This window comes from Nyctereutes procyonoides, unplaced genomic scaffold (assembly GCF_905146905.1).
Source record: "Nyctereutes procyonoides isolate TBG_1078 unplaced genomic scaffold, NYPRO_anot_genome, whole genome shotgun sequence".
Classification (NCBI taxonomy): Eukaryota; Metazoa; Chordata; class Mammalia; order Carnivora; family Canidae; genus Nyctereutes; species Nyctereutes procyonoides.
Window position 1 is genome coordinate 37,353,764 of NW_026575135.1, and position 19,712 is coordinate 37,373,475.

General features: G+C 42.0%; 1 protein-coding gene across 3 annotated transcripts in view; it reads left to right on the top strand.

Annotated features, from left to right (window-relative positions):
* The first annotated feature begins 6,676 nt into the window (after positions 1-6,676).
* The window catches only part of BNC2 (basonuclin 2), a 444,196-nt gene continuing 431,160 nt past the window's right edge, over positions 6,677-19,712 (top strand). For 2 of the 3 annotated variants that reach the window (XM_055302016.1, XM_055302018.1), the window contains exon 1: positions 6,677-6,775. In XM_055302016.1, the coding sequence (XP_055157991.1) occupies positions 6,773-6,775 (3 nt within the window). In that variant the 5' untranslated portion in view covers positions 6,677-6,772. The remainder of the gene's footprint in view (positions 6,776-19,712) is intronic. The other variant, XM_055302015.1, reaches the window with a different exon arrangement.

Genomic DNA, 19,712 nt, shown 5'->3' on the forward strand with positions numbered 1-19,712 from the left:
TCTCTGTGTGTCTCATGAATAAATAAATAAAATCTCAAAAAAAAAAAAAGATAAATGTAGATCTTATGTTTTCAAATTCCTGACAGATACTAATCCTTGAATTCAGGAAGGAGAACAGAAGTTCTTAAGATTTCCCCAAATTATAAGTTATTCTATAATCATATAACCCTTCACTTGTATATTATTAAGTAACAATAGTGACCATAATCATATATAGTGGATCCTTTTTCTGTGATAGCGTTATAAGTTTTCTGTAAAAAATAATCAATGCATGGTTTAGGGATCCCTGGGTGGCGCAGCGGTTTGGCACATGCCTATGGCCCAGGGCGCGATCCTGGAGACCCGGGATCGAATCCCATGTCAGGCTCCCGGTGCATGGAGCCTGCTTCTCCCTCTGCCTGTGTCTCTGCCTCTCTCTCTCTCTGTGTGACTATCATAAATAAATAAAAATTAAAAAAAAGAAATGCATGGTTTATTAGTATTATGAATATATTTGTAAGAATATTATACATTTAAATAACATGTAAAATTAAGTCTACCTCATGAGGGGATTTAATAATTGAAAACACTGAAAAAAAGAAACATCAAAATACATCCTAAATAAAACACATTAAAAACTATGATATCAAACAACAAATACTTAATGTTCACAAATTACTATTGTTAAAATGAAATTTTAAAACTTAGAATACAATAATAATTGCCTTATCTGATAGTCCTGATCTGCTTCATGACTAAACTTCTTACAGAAAAATTTCTTTCATTTTATGTTAACATTGGGTGAACTGTTAATCTTGAGGCTGAAAGTACCCTCGAGTTTATGTTATTCCACATAAACTCATTTTTTTGAGGGTGAAAATATTTTGTCTGCCCTAATTTTGTGTCTGACATTGAAACTAAGTTTCTTCTTTATGCTCAGATTTTCTTACCACAATATTCTTATTTCCTTTTCTTTGCATTTCTTAAAGAATTTACAAAGAACTGTAGTCCATTGTGAATGTATTGGGCAGTATTTGAATAACATAATATTCAGAATCTCCAAGCAAGATTAACAGCGTTGCACAAAATCACACGTTGAAAATTTTAATTTAAGGACTTACTTGGTTTCTAAAACATGGTATTCCTTAGAACAAAACTCATAGGATATGTATAAAATATACTATGCAAATAAACTTACATATACTTAATCCAGAAAAATGACTCCTCATTAGCGGCAGACCCCGCCAAGAACACACACTTATAACCCAGCCACAACTACAAACAAAACTAACTGGTTGGATGGTAAACCATTTCTTGGAAGGGTCACCAGTAACCTTCAACTATGAGTGTCAGCATTTCCTGCTTCTGCAGCTTTGAAGCTTTAAGCGGCAAGTAATAGGAAAGCAACCTCAAAGTGGCCTAAATAATAAAGGGATGAATTACATCACATAACGAGTCTCAAGCCACCTGGGGTTGGTTAATTCAGCATGTCAAAAACAAAATCAAGAGCTCATTTGCTTTCCACCTTCCAACTTTGCCATCCCAGGTGTGTGTGTGTGTGTGTGTGTGTGTGTGTGTGTGGACTCCCTCCTGGTCACAAGATGGATGCAGCTGTTTCAGATACCACGTTCTCATACCCCCCCCCCTTTTTTTAAGATTTTATTTATTCATGAGAGACAGAGAGAGGCAAAGACGCAGGCAGAGGGAGAAGCAGGCTCCCTCCATGTGGGGAGCCTGACGCAGGACTAGATTCCCCAGTCTCCGGGATCATGACCTGGGCTGAAGGCGGCGGCGCTAAACCGCTGAGCCACCCGCTGAGCCACCCAGGCTGCCCCACGTTCTCATACCCTAACATTCAGAGCGGAACAGGGACGATTTATTTCTTGCCAGTTTTTGTTTGTTTGTTTGTTTTAATGAATAAAATTATCTTATCTCCAAGTCCCTCAATGATTTCCCCTCATCCTTCTTCAGCCAGAACTAAGTAACATGCCCATCCTTAAACCAATCACAGCAAAGGAAACAGAGCCAGCATAATTATTTTAGTACAATTTCAATCTAGTTTAACTCGAGACATGTAAGAAGGGAAAATAGCTATTGTGCAGGCCAGCGATTTTCAAACTGTTTGGTCTCATGACCTCTCAGAAATTATTGAAGACTGCAAAGAGCTTTGGTTTATGTGGGCAATAGCTATTGGTATTTATTGTAGCATAAATTGAAACTGAAAATTTTTAAATAGTGATCAATTCATTTAAAATAATAATAGGCCAATCATTTGTTACAACACTGTGGTAGGCAGAATGAAGGCTCCTAATACTGGCCCACATCCTAATTTCGGCTGTTACCTGTATGTTCGGATGCGATTAAGTTGATGTGGAGATGCATCTTGAGAGGCGCAGACTATGCTGGATATCTAGATGGGCCCAATATAATCACAAGAGTAGGTATAAATGAAAGAAGAAGGAAGTGTCAGAGTGATACAAATGCTTTAGAGATCATTTGTAAATGATGAGGTGGCTCAGAGGTTGGGCGCCTGCCTTTGGCCCAGGGCGTGATCCTGGAGTCCCGGATCCAGTTTCACATCAGGCTCCCTGTATGGGGACTACTTCTCCCTCTGCCTCTGTCTCTCTGTGTCTCTCATAAATAAATAAATAAATAAATAAATAAATAAATAAATAAATAAATAAATAAATAAATAATCTCAAAAAAAAATAGAGATCACAGGCTTTAGAGATGTAAGGGTACCATGAGCCAAAGAATGTGGGTTACCTCTAGAAGCTGGACAAAGTAAGGGAATGGATTCTCTCGTTGGGCCTCTACAAAGGAGAGCAGGCCTGTGGACACCCTTGAGTTTTAGCTTGGTGAAACCCATTTCAGGCTTCTGACCTCAGAATTATAAATTTCTGTTGTTTTTAAGCCACTTAATTGGTGGTAATTTGTTATAATAGTGATAGGAAATGAATACATACTCATATTTTAAGATGAAAAATAACTGTTTTCAAGAGCAGAAAAAAATGAGAAGAGTGGCATTGATTTACTTTTTTTGGCAAATCTCTTTAATGTCTGATATAACAAGACAGGTAGATTTTTCAACTTCCCCATTCAGTTCATTGGTCATGTTGCCTTTGGGGAACTCTGCTGTAAATTTGTAACAGATTGTGAAGAAAGGCAAATAACTCAAATAACTTCTCAGTATATAATAAGAATAGTTTTGACCCCCATGGCTCTCTTAAAAGGGTCTTAGGGACATACAGGGATGCCCAGACCACACTTTGAAGTTCACTGGTATAAGAACCAGTTTTGGGGTGCCTGGGTGGCTCAGTGGTTGAGCCGTCTGGCTTTGGCTCAGGTCCTGATCCCAGGGTCCTGGGACTGAGTCCCATATCAGGTTCCCGGAAGGGAGCCTGCTTCTCCCTCTGCCTATGTCTCTCATGAATACATAAAATCTTTAAAAAGGAACTCAACAGTTTTTACTCCACCTCTGAAAGAAGATATGGCACTTTTCCTCCCTGGATCCCTAGAGTGACTTCCATATAGTGTAATGATTTTGACATTTCTTCCTGAATTCAAACAATATTTCTGAGAGTTTATGTTGTGCTTGGCACTGTTTTATGGATACTATGTAAATGAACAAGATAGATACAGCTCTTGCCCCCATGGAGCTTACATTTCAGTTGCAGAAAAATAGTAAGCACACAAACAAGGTAATTTAAGATACTTCTAAGGCATATAAAGAAAAATAAGTAATGGGACAAAGTGTGAGGGGTGTTTCAGGAAGTGAGCTAAGAGCTAGTTAAATTAGAATCTAAAGAAGTGAAGTTAGAGCTAAACTGGGATAGATAAGAAGGAACCATTGGAAAACGGGAGAATATTCCAGGGAGAGAGTACAGCAGGACAAAGAGCAGGAAGGAGCTTGGCAAGGTGCAGAGAAAGAAAGCCAGTGAGACTTTAGTGTATTCATGAGAGGAACAGAAAAGAATAGTTGAAAAGTCCAGCAGGTACAGATCATTAAGGTCTTGCAAGATACAAAAAAAAAAAAAGACAAGGAAGGTTTTATTCCAATTGCCATACAAACCCACTGGAGGAAATAAGAGGCTGTGGAATCCTTTGGTTCTGTCAATTCTTCCACCTTCTCCAAGGGCTGCTCTGCAGCCCAACACATTCCCCATCTTTATAATGAGGACTCTAGAAAGGCACTGGACCCCAAATAGACACATCTTGCCTCGCATAAATTGTTTGTATGCTAACATCAAAAACAGACAGATCTGGAACCAATCAGGGGAATGTAAATTACAGGTTACTTGATGTGGAATCACTTCTGCTGTTGGCCAGAGTGGGGGCACAGCCAAAAATGCACTGTGTGAATACAATTGTTTGGCAATTGCTGGTCTGTCAGTTGTCCAAAGCGGTAAGTGTGTGAATGGATTTGTATGGGTAATGACTCTGAAATTAGCAACTAGGTTTTCTCCTCTCTCCATGATACAGGAAAACACATTGGAACTTTGGCTCATTTCTGGAGAATTCTTGTGATGATCCTCAGTTGCTCAGAATGCACATTTGGTCGTCATTATCCGTTGTGTAATCAGTTTCTACAAACTATAGGATGATGTTACAGTGATGTTTACAGAATAAGGGAACATGCTCCACACCTTAATCAAATCATTTAAAGATGAGCCTTCTTAGATAACATGCATTTATATATATGGGTAGTCATTAGATAGTCTTTACTTTGATTTACGCTCTAGAGAAGTAATCTGTCTCCCACTAGAAAATTCCAGATGAACCATGTGTCTAGAATTCTGCAGAGTATTTACTATAAAATAGTATAGTAGAAGTGTTTATCAGGCAAGACTTTTCTCACCAAAATGAGGCAGAGAATCATACAAATCTAGAAATGAGTTGAAATCTGCTTTCTAAGGGCCTGAAAACGGTCAGGGGTTTGGACCCAATCAATACACAGAACTGCAGGTGCGGTGGCCCTACCGTTAAAAAGCAGGGTCCACGTGAATAATAAGCCTAATCACATTTTCGGCACAGCTGTGGCTACTTGGGCCATCGTCTCCCACGTCACAGCTCCCCCGACTCTTTTTTAATTATTGTGACAATTCATACATTAAACTTAAGCGCAGGCTGTGCATCAAAGAAAATAAAACGATGTCATTCCAAGGCTACATATTTTCAAAGGAATTTAATTCTGACCTCTGGATGCAGTGAAGCCGTTTCTCGGCCCCGGCCCCTCCACTTCGGGGAAGGAAGAGGAGGAGGAGGGATGATTCAAACCTGTAGTTCGGCCAAGCAAGTCCTCGACGACTGGGGTTTTCTCAGTGCTCGGGGAGTATGCTTGAAACCGGTGCCTTCCTCCCGTGCAAAGTTTGCTCTAGCTGTGATCAATCTGCACAACGCCGAGATGTTTTTTGGCACAAAGTGCACGTTAGAAAGCTGACGATGATTAAACTCGCCCCCCCCCGCCCCCCCCCCGGCCGCCCCCCGCCGCCCTCATCCTGGCGGCCGGGATGTGCGTTCTGCCGGCGTCTAAGAAACGTCCTTCAGCGGCCGGCGGGTGTGCGTCGGTGCGTGTGCGGGCCGGGGCGCCGCGAGTCCGCCGAGGCCCCCCGGAGAGGCGGCGCTCGCCTTCCCCTCCCCGGGCCGTGTCCCGCCCGCGGCCCGCGCGGCCCAGACGAGGGAAGGGGAAGGAAGCCCTCGCCGCGAGCCGGCGTCTGGGCCGCCACCGGCAACTTTCCCTCCCCTCCCCCCGCCCGGCTGCCGCGCGCAACTTTGTGCCTTTTGGCCCAGCACGTTCCGTCCCGAGTGCGTGTCCCCGGGGTCTCCTCCGCTTCCCTCACCTTCCGTCCTGTGGCGCGCGGACAACCCGGGCTGACCGGGCGAGGGCGCGGGAGCGGCGGCGGCCGACAGAGCGAGGAAGGCGGCGGCGGCGGCGGCGGCGGTGCGCGAGGAGGAGCCGCGCGAAGCGGCCCGAGACCGGCGAGTGCCCGGAAAGGAAGGCGACGCCGCGGTTCGCTGCAGTCGGAATAAAGTTCGCGCCCTTTCCTCGGCGTTTCTCTCTCTGACAGCTGGGCGCTGGCGGCCACCTCCACCTCCACGCCCGCACCCCCGGGCGGGGGGGGGGGCGCCAAAGTTGCTTTTCCCATTTCCCACCGCGACCCGGGGCGGGGGGGGGGCAGTAACGGGGCGGCGGCGGTGATGGTGGCGGTGGGGGGGGGGAGAAATACACATCCTCCCGCACGAAACCCCTGGAAATCTGAGGACCAACAACAACAAAACTAACCCACTAATATTTTGCAAAAGGGAAGCAACATTGTAGTCACGACAGTTTTGCAGAGAGGAGCAACTTGGGAGGCTTGCAAACGCGCCCCGGGTCACCTCGCCCGCGGGCCTCTCCCCCGCCCCCCGCAGCAGCCCCCACCCGGGACAGTCCGTTCCTCTTTTCTTTCTTTCTTTCTTTCTTTTTTTTTTTTCTTTCTCTCTCTTTTTCTTTCTTTCCTGTCCCGAGGAGCTGGGGGGACGCTGCAGGCTCCGACTCGGAGAGCGAGGGCGACCCTGGGCGCGTGTGTAAATCAGTCACCTGAGCGCAGAGGGGCCGCGGCGAGGGCGCGCGCGGGCGGGCGGGCGGGGAGAGGCGGAGGCGGCGAGAGCGGCGGCCCGGAGGAAATCGGGAGGGGGAGGGAAAGAAAGGCCGAGACAGAAGGAGCGAGAGGCGGCCGAGGGGCTGGTCCAGGCGCGGCCGCTAAGAGGAGACCAAGAGGCGGGGGCTGCACTTGACAACCAGCATGCCGAGATGGTAAGAAGTTTCCACCCTCCTTTCCTTTTTATTCTAGACTTAGTCAGACGGGAGCCCCCGCGCCCGCGCGCCCCCGGGGTCGCCCGGGGGCCGCGTTTGCCTCCAGTCGGGCGGCGTGAGGTGGACGGGGCGGGGGGGGGTGGGGGGCGCTGAGGAGGGCGGGCAGCCCACCAGCACCTCAGCCCGACCTGGCCCCTGCCGTGCTCCCGAGATGTCCCCTCAACTTGGCCCAAGTTTGCGAGGAGGGCTCGGGGTGGGAGGGCTGCGTGCGCGCGCGTGAGTGTGGAGTGTGTGTGGGTGTGTGTGGGTGTGTGTGGGTGTGAGGGGCTCGGGAGGTTCGCCCCCTCCCGCGGCGGGCGACAGGGGCTCCAGGGAGTGGGGCCGGGCCGGGGCGGCCGGGGCGGCCGGGCGGAGGGGAGGCGGGGGATGAATGGAGCGCCGCGCCGAGCTCGGGGCGGAGAGGAAAGCGTTTTCGGACAACGGTAACTTTTAAAACTTGCCCGCGAGTGAGGGCCGGGCGGCCGGGCGTGGGCGCGGGCGCCGGGGCGCGCTGGTGCGCCGCGCGGCGGGGACGCGGCCGCCGGCCCCGGCACCTTGGCGCCCCCTCCCCCCTCCCCTGCCGCTCTCCGCGGCGAGTTCGCGAGCCCTCCCTGGGGAGATGCGGGGGACGTAGGACGTGCCCCCCCGGAGGCTTGGTGGGCAGTGCGCGAACCCTGGGGCGGGAGCCGGCACCCGAGGGACAACGGGGATTGTTTTTTCGAGGTGCAGTTTTAAAGGAGCCCGTTTGTTTTACTTACACATTGACTGCAGGGTGGCATGTGGGGCCCGGGGAGGGGGCAGGATTTGCAAAAAAAAAAAAAAAAATAATAATAATAATAAAACAAAAAGGTAAAAAAATAAAAAAAAAAAACGTGGATGAGCTCCCCCCCTCCCGTGTAGTGAGGCTGAGAAAAGTTCCAAGTGCGAGTGGTGGAGGAGATGGGAAGGCGAGGTTGGAGCACAAGCCCCCGAGTCCTCGAAGCGGCGTCTCTGCGGGGAGTCCGCCTGCGGATGAGCGCCCCGTCCGCCTTCGGGGGAAGTGGTTTGTTAGAAATGGGGTTGGACCGCTCCCTTGCCTTCAGTTTGCTTCCACCCAGTGCTGCCGTCGTTCCTTACCCCCCAACTTGGCGGGCTCACCCACCGGGTTCTGCATGGAGATGGAGTACGTAGGGAAAAGGGAGAGATAGCGGGTCGGCGTGGGTTATTTTCTTCCCTTCCTCCCCCCCCCCCCCCGAATGTGACATCTCTTGTTTCAGTGATCAGAGTCACAACCGGAGTGTAGGAGATGCGACTGTCAGATGCAGGCGCGCGCGCGCACACACACACACACACACACACACACACACACACAAGTAGCGTGCGCCCAAGACTGTGGTTACAGTGACGCTGACAGAAATTAAAGTGGTTTTGAAAGCAGCGTGCGATTTATAGTGGTTCCCATTTACCCTAGAGTCAAGCTGTTGTACGAAAGACATCATAAAATGATCCTGGGTACCCAGGATTAAAGTGGCGGAAAGTGGCCTGCCTTATCTATCTATCTATCTATCTATCTATCTATCTATCTATCTATCATCTATCTATCTATCATCTATCTATCTATCTATCGTACTTCGTGGACAGTTGCAATGCTGGGAACCTGTGTTTTAAGTGGAGGCGTCAAAACAAAGTATTAAATATATCTGTTTAGTGCTTGAGTGTTTCTTCCAGTGGCATCTTACGCAAGAACACTGTATAAAACCCGGTTGTAGGTATTATTTTTCTTCCCTTTCCCCCCCCAGCCTGCATTCTATTTGCCCGCTCATCTATTCCCAAATACTAATCATTTTGAAAAGTGGCTAAACCCATTTGTTATCCACCGCTTTGTATTCTGCAGTTTTCAGATGTTAACTGCGCGTGCACACACATACATGTTTTAACTGGAGGAATTTATTTCTGGCGCTATTATGTAGTGTGTCTTATTTGAAGACCTACTCAAAGAGTAGTGAGACCTTATACAAGTTAATAGAACTTCCTTTTTACCCTTTGGACTCTTGCGCGCGCGCACACACACACACACACACACACACACAAAATCCCTTGTGAACGTTTACAGTGTATCTGTTTTTATGTTATATTTGTAGCTGTTTCATTTTAAACCGTTCAGCCTTAATGAAGTTCTTAGTTGTAGCTACTCTTTCTGTTCCCGGAGAGCAGAGTATTTAAAATCCAGATTGCTAATCACTCTACCGAAGTACAAGAGTATCTTCACCTGAGGGAAATGCTACTGAACCTGAATGTGAACTCTGAGTATCTTATGAGAAACGTTTGAGACCGTCTTTTCTTACCCCTTGAGAATATTAAGTTCGGTGTTGTTTGCACGTAAAACTTTGAACAAGAATCAACCTCCTGTGATTTTTAAAAAATAAATATTGAGAAAATATTAATAGCAGTTATACATTCCCAATACCTTTTTTTTTTTTTTTCCTCTTCTACCGGAAATGTAAGAGATCTGCCAGGCAGGGATATGTGATTACAAAAAGAAGCAGACAAAAGCAGAGCTGACTATTGCTATATTAAAATGTAAGTGTTACAGTTTGAATTTTCAAGTGAGAGTTTTTGAGTTCAGTGCTTTACATAACATTTTGTCCTAATCTTGCTTGCTGTCAGGGATGTTTCATGGTTGTGCAATTGCTGCAGTCAAGAATGCCAATTTGCATTCCAGGAGTGTCATTTGATTACTTTTATCTGCACAGCTCCAAGACCGGCCCAGACCTCTCGTTTCATCTTGCCATGTCACGAGTCAATGCTGTGTCGTCTTTTCAAAAATCTGCCTGATTTAGACAAGAAAGAAAAGTACTTTCATGTTGCAGCCGCAGTCCCCTGCTAACTTGTCAGCAGCAGGATATGATTCACTTGGGCCCAGAAGAATGGAACAGAGAGGCGGGTTAGGCGGTTCAATAAAGCCCACGGACAGGTAGTGTGTGACATCCCCAGAGAGCCACAGTTAATGAAGAACAGGTCTGCTTAGTTCTCCACACGCTGACCTGGTGCTGTCCCCACAGTTTTCTCATTTGATCTTTCCCAGCAAATTGATCTTTTCTTGTATTTTTTTGCCTTCCAAGTTAGTCCTTGTGGGACTGAAATTAGCAGAGCAACTTAAGTTGGATAATACAGCTGTTCAGAAAAGAAGAAATTGGACACTAGCTCAAAAAGGGGCGGGGGTTGGGAGTGGAGGGAGCTATTCTTTTTGTTTTTCCTGGGAATATTTCTTATATTAAGGGAGACCAGAATAGGTGGTGACTTGAAGTCAGTGATTCCTTTTATTTTTCATTTTATAGTTAAGGTTCATCACCACTATAAATATTCCTTAAGTATGTGAAGGATGGCCCTTGTGAGCTTGAGGAGTTCAGTTAAGGTTTTTTTTTTTTTTTTCAGTTTAGCATTTTTCGTATTCACTTGTTTGAAATGATTTGCCAGACGACTATGGAGCTTTTATGGCTATTATAAGATAAATTAAATATCAGTGGTGTACCTAACTGTATTATTTATATAGCCTTCTAAATAACTGCAATCCTAAAATACCCAATGCTGAAACTCAGAAAAGATTAAGCAATTAAGAAAGGTATTACCAGTGTTGTGTGTAAATACTATGGCATGTGGAAATGTTTTCTACAGTGACCATCAGCATCTTTTGTTTTATGGAAATCCCACAGATACATTGTTCATATTTTTTTTTTTAATTTCAAGATTCTGCATTTAGATGTAGGTTTTTAGAACTGAGACTGGATCACAGATTTGAATTTCTGTAGATATTCATACATGTTGTTTTTTGAGATGAAAATTACTTTTAACTAGCTTGATAAATGCAAGTTGGGAATGTATATGTAGTTTAAACAGGTTAAAGTTTCACTCTATAATTTTCTATATAAAGCTTAGGTTGGAAGCAATTAATAGATTAAGTTAATGTGGATATAAGGAGCAGTGCTTTCTGAATTCCCCTGCAGATGGTCTCATTTACCATCTACATCCTTGCAAGAAACAGTTGAAAACATTTCTTGTGGAAGGGGAGGCAGCCTCAAATCTTTTCTGTTGGTTAGGAATTACATAGGATCCTTGGTTAGTAAACTCCTCTCTAAAGAGCTAGAGGGAGCCTTATGATTTTATTAGATATACTTAAGGTTAAAAAAAAATCACTCTGGCAATCAGAATGTTGTAGGAAAAGAGTAGATAATGAATACTGACTTAATGTTTAGGCTTGGAGGTGCTATTGGGTTTGTTTGTATTTTTTTTTTTTAAGCTCTGACAGAAGCAACAACTTTCTATAAGAACAGTTAGGTAGTCACCTAAGAATTCTAGGGTTCTGCCTTTTATGTAATTTGAAGATCAAGCAAAATGCAACCAAATACACCTTAAATCTGATTTGGTTTACTAAGTACTGTTTGTTGTTTTGCCAACTGAAGGAGTTCTGTTAGGAGGCCACTCTTCAAAGTTCTTTTAAAAGTAACTTCCTACCAAATCACTGAGGAGGGGAATACCTTCTTTCAGTTCACTAAGGACAACCTCCTTTCTGTAAATAATGGTTTTGAAGTAGTTCTACATACAACTGCCTTACTCTAGAGGGAAGACTCCTTTAGAATAAATGCTTCATTTATAAGCATAATATAGTAAACCATTTATAAGGCTAATATATTAGGAATCAATAAGTAAATTAAATGTAAAGAAATAGAACTTAAGAGGTATTAAATTCAGTATTTTTTATTTAATTTCACAGTTGTTTATCAGTCTTTCCACTAAAATTTGTGATATGTTTACATTAAAGGGTCATTGATCATAATTGCTTTAATATTTATATACTAGTTTTTAGTAGCATTACTTGGGACAACCTTATTTACCATTTAGGTAAATAATATAATCCAGTGAGATAAACTACCCAGATTTGTCTTTTTTTTTTTTCATCTTTCACACAGTAACTCTCATTATGTTGCTAGCCAATAAAAGTCTTTATTTGTTGCTTATTAGAACCCTCAGTACACTCAAGAGTTCAGCTATAATTTAATTTGGCTGTTCAAAGAGGCTCCCTTGTTTTAAAACATGTTCTCAGTATGCTTTTACCATTTATTGTGAACCTATATTCTAACCTCATGCATATGCATAGGATGATTTTACAGATAATCAGTTTTTAAGTTTATGCCGTAGCAGAGTTGTAACTTTTTTCTTTCTTTTTTTTTTAAAGTACCTAACAATGTCTTTTTTATTTTTATTTTTTAATTTTTCCCTTGTAATTCTGGAATTTTTTTTCCCTTGGTGATTTTTTAATAGTTTTGCTATTATAATTTTAAAATCAGTTCCCCAAGGTATACAACCTTCTCTTAAGGTATAGTGAGGACACTAAACTAAAAAAAATAAAAATAAGAAAATTCAATAATTAAGAATGTTAGTTGAGGACATTTCACTTTTACAGTCACTTGAAATTACAAAAAGCTTGCCTTGTATACTTCACACATTGCTAGCATGATACATTCAGTTTCCTTATAGTAAGCGGCTGGGATGTTTTGCAATGAATGGAAGATGGCTGGAGAGTTCTGGTGATATTCGTAACAAATCATGTTCTCAGAAAACTAGAACTTGACTCTAAAACTCTAAGATAAGTATCAGGAATTCTTCCACAAGGAAGGCCGAATGTGGAACTGCTAAATGAGTCATTGGATGTATATCTTACCAGTGGGAATCACATCAAACCAGCTCTCTAGATACAGTATTTAATAGTTGTCAAAATGTACAGTATTGTCTTGGAACTTGTGGTTCATGAGTTCATAGTTCCAGCTTTTTTGTGTTTAGTACAAAGATGTAACAACCCACACAAAACATTTTTCTCTTATTATGACCTTACATTTGCCAAAGTGCCCCATGCTGAAATTCCTTTTCAGTATCCTTTTTTTTTTTTTTTAGTCCAAAGCCAGACGTGTACCCAGACACAAAAGCCTCTGTGTATAGCAAGCTGTTTTAAATATTGTGACTCGACGATGTGCTGTCCTTTCTCTGCTTGAGCCAAGGATCTCTGCTCAGTGTCTGTGGATTACCAAGCTCCTTCTTTATTGTACCTCTTGTCAACTATTCCTATTCATTTAACCTTTCATTAGTGTCTGTGCAGCTTCACTGTCTAGAAATGCAAGGAAAAACCCAAAGGCCCCACTGTCACAGTTATTAGATTTCTTGGTTACATCCCAGCAACCATAAAGAAGTAAGAGTCGACACTATTGTCATGCGTGCTGCTGTCCTGGGGTGCAGCTCTTCTGTGCATGTCAAGGACATGTGCCACATGTTGATATGCATCCCAGGGATAAATGCACAACATGGGGGATAGGCCGATGCTGGCAGTAATGAGCTTTGTAGGAGTTATTGCAAAGACCAACAGTTTGTGAAGGAATTTTGCTTAACAGGCCAAGGAGATAGACAGAGTTGAGGGCTGCCAAGATTTGCCTGTGCTAGAGCTTGTCAGTCACATTGTTTTCATCTAAACTTCATTTGAGGGGAAAACTGAATACGTTTGACAGCAATGAAAAATCTTATTTTCAGTTTTTAATCCTTCAGAGGACAAAAGTAGTATTTCTGGTCACTAGTATGTTATAACTAAATATTTTTTATGCTAACTGAATTGTGTATATTAATGGATCTATTAACAGTTTGTCTTACATATCTAGGAAAAACTAATATTTTATAGATGCATATGTTTTAAAGTCTGTATAAAAGAAATGTGGCCTATTAATTTTCCTGTGCTATTTCCCCCTTTTATATCCCTCTAACATAGCCTAGTGTTATCACTTGATTCTTTCTGTCTTTGCTTTGTTGCCTCATTGTAAAGGAAGAACAGGATGAATATCAGATCATTTTCAAGTCATAATAAGGACAAATATTTGCAGATTTTGCATTGGAAAATACTACTTTGACATCATAGAAGACTCATAGAATTACTTTTTAAGAATTTTTCAAAACATGTAAATAGAAAATAGATTATAATACCTCATCTCTCTTTAACAAAAGTTATTATTTTTTTTGACAAGGAAAATCTATGTGAATCAAACAATTCTGTCTTTCCCATTTAAATAATTTTTGTGATTTTACCAAACTCTTTCAGGGCTCTCCAGTAACTTTGCAAATATATTATTACCCAATCCCTGTAAAGTTATTCATCGTTTTTTACTTGACCTTACCTTTTTTAGCCAAGGCTTCTTAATAGTTGTATTTGAAGTTTTTCATGATGTCTTGTGAATGTATTAATTGGCTCAGTTATCCTTGTTTCAGGGAAGATAGCTGAGCTATTTTCCACACTCCTTCCCTCAGATGGGATGTTTTCTTCCAGGGAAATATAAATTCAATAATTGATAGCTAAGTGCCCATCCAGGGCATGTTCCAGTCTCTTGCTCATTGGGTGAAAATTCTGTATACATTATATTTAGATGAATCTGTCTTGATCATCTGAGGAGATGAGGAGACACGGTAGCCTTTTCACAGATAAGGCAAGAGGGTATTAACCTTCCTCTTCTAACTGTCCTGTTTCCATTCATTATGGTTTGTGTTGGGTGAAGTAGAAGAGGAAAGAGAGACTTGTAGGCTATAATGTTAGCTGTACCCCTCCCCCCCCCTCAAAATAGACCCTGGAAGTAGGCCAAAGCTATTTGGTAATTAAAGAGAAAAAGAATACATGGCAGTAGCTACTTTCTATAGGAACCCTGGGCCTCTTCTTCATCCAGTCATTATCTAAGTGCAGGGAGGTAGTGCATCATTATCTACTCCACAGTGAGAATAGCCCTGGAACTGGATTTCAAGACAGGCCCCATGCTATTCTATCCAGGTTTGAAAGCTTCCATTTCATCATTTGTAAAACAAGTGAGTTTGGTGAATTCTAAGTTATTTTTGAATTGGAATATTTTATATTTTATGTGATAGGACTATATAATCATGGCAGATTACTATTTTTAATAATTGTATTGACATGTAATATACCAAACAATTCACCTGTTAAAAATGTACAATTAATATTTCATATTATGGATATAGCACCTTTTATTTATTCACCCGGGGATGCACCTTTTGGGTCTGTGAACATTTATATACCAATATTTTGTTTTCATTTCTGTTGGATATATACCTAGGGGTGGAATTGCTAAGTCATGTGACAACTCTGTCTTTAACTTTTGAGGAACTGCCATACCATTTTCCAAAGCAGCTGCATCCTTTTACATTTCTACCAATGGTGTGTGAATTTTCTAATGTCTCTACATCCTCCCAAACTTTGTTATTTTTTTTAAATATTTTATTTTTTTTATTTTTATTTATTTATGATAGGCACACAGTGAGAGAGAGAGAGGCAGAGACACAGGCAGAGGGAGAAGCAGGCTCCATGCACCGGGAGCCCGACGTGGGATTCGATCCCGGGTCTCCAGGATCGCGCCCTGGGCCAAAGGCAGGCGCCAAACCGCTGCGCCACCCAGGGATCCCCTGTTATTTTTTTTTTAATTTTAACCATGCTGGTGGGTGTGCAGTGGTTTTGATTTGCATTTCCCTGATGGCTTATGATGTTGAACATCTTTTTGTGTGCTTATTGGGCCATTTGTAGATGTCTATATAAAAGAGAACTGTCGGGCAGCCCCCGTGGTGCGCGGTTTAGCGCCGCCTGCAGCCCAGGGCGTGATCCTGGAGACCCTGGATCAAGTCCCACATCAGGCTCTCTGCATGGAGCCTGCTTCTGTCTCTGCCTCTCTCTTTCTCTGTGTCTCTATGAATAAATAAATAAAATCTTAAAAATAAAAGAGAACTGTCTCTTAAATCCTTTACCCATTTTTCACTTAGGTTATTTGTCTTTTCACTGTTAAGTTTTAAGAGCTGTTTATATACTCTGGACACAAGTCCTTTATTAGATACAGAATCTGCAAAAATTTTCTCTCGTGGGTTTTTTGTAAATTTTTTTTGATGGTGTCCTTTGAAGCATAGACACTTTAAATTTTGATGAAGTCCAACTTATTTTTTCTTTTGTCATTTGTGTTTTTGGTGTGCTAAGGAGCATTGTCTAACCTAAGGTCTTAAAGATTTACCCTTGTTTTCTTCTAAGAATCTTACAGTTTGAACTTACACATTTAGGTCTTTATTTGGATTAACTTTTGTGTGTAATATGAAGTAGGGATCTAATTTCTTTCTTTTGAATATGGATATCCAGTTGTTCCCAACACTATTTGTTGGAAAAAAAATTCTTAACCCCATTGAATTATCATGGCACATTTGTTAAAAATTATTTGACTGTAGATGTGAGGGTTTATTTCTGACTCCATTTTGTTCCATTGGTTAGTGTGTCTTTCCTTTGCCAAGTACCACACTGTCAAAATTACTATAGTTTTGCATTAAGTTTGTAACTGACAAATGTGTTCCAACTTTGTTCTTCTTTTTCAGGATTGTTTCACTATTCTTGGTTCATTAGTTTATTTAAAAATGTGTGGTAGAAAGCATAACATGAAATTGAACAACTTAAGGGATCCCTGGGTGGCTCAGCAGTTGAGCACCTGCCTTCGGCCCAGGGTGTGATTCTGGAGACCCGGGATCAAATCCCGCATCTGGCTCCCTGCATGGAGCCTGCTTCTCCCTCTGCCTGTGTCTCTGCCTCTCTCTCTCTCTCTCTCTCTCTCTCTGTGTGTGTGTGTGTCTCTCATAAATAAAATCTTTTTTTTAATAAATCTTTAAAAAAATTGAACAACTTAAACATTAGGTGTATATTATAGACAGTATTGTTAACTGCATTTTTTGTGCAGTACATTTTTAGAACTTTGCCATCTTGTAATACTGAAACTCTGTTACCTACTGAACTCTCCCATCAGTGGGAGAGAACAACTCGCATCTTCCCCCCTCTTCACAGTCCCTGCAACCACCAGTTTACTTTCTAAGAGTTTTACTATTTTATTTTTTGAAGATTTTATTTATTTATTCATGAGAGAGAGAGAGAGAGAGAGAGGCAGAGACACAGGCAGAGGGAGAAGCAGGCTCCATGCAGGGAGCCCGACGTGGGACTCCATCCCAGGTCCCCAGGATCACACCCCAGGCCAAAGGCAGGCGCCAAACCACTGAGCCACCGGGTTGCTTGAGTTTTACTATTTTAAATAGTTCATATGAGTAGAATAATTCAGTATATATCTTTCTGTAATGGTCTTATTTCATTTAGCATAATGTCCTTGAGGTTCATCCAGTGTTATAGCACATGACAGGATTTTCTTCTTTTTTAAGATTGAGTAATATTTCATGGGTGCCTGGGTGGCTCCTTTTGGTTAAGCGTCTACTTTTGGATCAGGTCATCATTTCAGAGTCCTGGGATCCAGCTCCCCTTGGGCTCCCTGCTCAGTGGAGTCTGCTTCTCTCTCTCCCTCTGCCATGCCCCCTTGCTTGCCCGTGCGTACTCTCTGTCTCTCAAATCTTTTTTTAAAAAAGATTGAATAATATTTCATTGTGCGTTACATACCACATTTTCTTTATCCATTCATCTAGATGGACATTTAGGTTGAGTCTACCTCTCGGCTTTTGTGAATAAATGCTGCTGTGAACACAGATGTGCAAATAACTGCAAGATTGTGCTTTCAGTTCATTTGTATATATATCCAGAAATGGGGTTGCTGGATCATAAAGTAATTCTATTTTTAATTTTTTGAAGAACCTTCCTACTATTTTCCATAGCTGCTGCCCTATTTTATATTCCCACCAAAACACAGAAGTTCCAGTTTTTCCACGTTTTTGCCAACACTTGTTTTTTTCTTTTTTTTTTAAAGATTTTATTTAAGATTCTATTTATTCATGAGAGACAGAAAGAGAGAGAGAAGCAGAGACACAGAGGGAGAAGCAGGCTCCATGCAGGGAGCCCGACATGGGACTCGATCCTGGGTCTCCAGTTCAGGCCCTGGGCTGAAGGTGGCGTTAAACCGCTGAGCCATCCAGGCTGCCCAAAGATTTTATTTATTTATTCATGAGAGACACACACAGAGAGAGACAGAGACACAGGCAGAGGGAGAAACAGGCTCCATGCAGGGAGCTGGACGTGGGACTTGATCCTGGGACTCCTGGATCACACCCTGGGCTGAAGGCAAGCGCTAAACTGCTGAGCCACCCAGGCGTCCCTCTTTTTCTTCTTTAATAATGGCCTTTCAGAAGGTGTGAGGTGATATCTATTGTGGTTTTGATTTGTACTTCCTGGTCATTAGTGTTGTTGAGGATCCATTTTATATACTTCTTGGCCATTTATACACACACACACACACACACACACATATTTGGAGAAATGTCTATTCAAGTCATTTGCCCATTTTTAAATCAGATTATTTTGTTTTTGAGTTTAGGAGTTCCTTATATATTCTGGATATCAATCCCTTCCCAGAAATACGATTTACAAAAATAATGTTTTTGTCCATTTAGTATGTGTTTTCACTCTCTTGATAACTTCCTTCGCAGTACAGAAGTTAAGTTTGATGTAGTCCCATTTGTCTTTTCTTTTGCTGACCTTTGCAGTTACCTTTAAAACTCAGATTTATCTTATCCTCAGAAGAGTAAAGCCTACATTAAGAGAGTACATCTACTGTATAGATAAAGAACTCTTGGTAGTACGTAGGGGGACAAGAAATATGCCATTTAATAGCCAAAAGATGATGACTCTTAGTTACTTGTGTGATACCCTGGTCCGAATTTGATGTTTCTTTCTTTTTTTTTTTTTATGTTTCTTAATTATCATTGATTTTGAAAGTATTCTGGGTGTTCTGTGTAAGAGAGACACTTCATTTCCTGGAAGGTGGAATTAAGTACCTAGAAATAATTTTTCGGGTTTTATAAATACCTCGAAAGGGGAAAAAATTGGGAAAATTTGTCTTTCTAGACATTCTGTCGTAACTAGAAAAACAACCAACAGTGCTTAAAACGGAAAATTATTGTATGCTCTCAAACCCAAACTAACTTGGTCCAGTTAAGTTTTAAATAAATACCATGTTCAAATCTGGCATGGCACATTGGGAAACATGAGCTTGTTTTAAAGTTTTCCTGGCAAATATTTTATTTTTATTTTTAAACTTTTATTTATTTATGATAGTCACAGAGAGAGAGAGAGAGAGAGAGGCAGAGACATAGGCAGAGGGAGAAGCAGGCTCCATGCACCGGGAGCCCGACGTGGGATTCAATCCCGGGTCTCCAGGATCGCGCCCTGAGCCAAAGGCGGGCGCTAAACCGCTGCGCCACCCAGGGATCCCACCTGGCAAATATTGTAATTTAAATACCTCTTAGTTGAATTAGAGAAACTTGAAAACAAATGAAAGGTAAATTAATTTGGAGGCAGCTATGTTATATCATTGTTGAATAAAAAAGGACAACTGTTCCCTTAAAGTTCTGATTTTCTCTTTATTCATGCCATTAAAGACCTAGATTTATTTCCGTTGAAATAATTGCTTCTCTGGTATTCTAATAGGCCCTTCTTGCTTAACTGCATTGTCTATTTTTGGCCTTTGCCAGTTATTTTGGATAAAAGTTTCATTATTCATTCAGTAACAACTTAATTAGATGGTTAATCAAATATAAATGTGGAGAGTATGTATTTTTCCCCTTATCAGTGTTTACATGTATAAATAGTAGTTGATTTAAAATTGAATCTCCTAGGATCCCTGGGTGGCGCAGCGGTTTAGCGCCTGCCTTTGGCCCAAGGCATGATCCTGGAGTCCTGGGATCGAGTCCTGTGTCGGGCTTCCTGCATGCAGCCTGTTTCTCCTCTGTGTCTCTGCCTCTCTCTATCTGTGTCTCCCATAATAAGTAAATAAAATCTTTAAAAAAATTCTGTGGAGAATTTAAAATCATTTGTAAAGATTAGCATGGTAGAAAATTTTGTATTTACCAGATACTTGATTTTTGG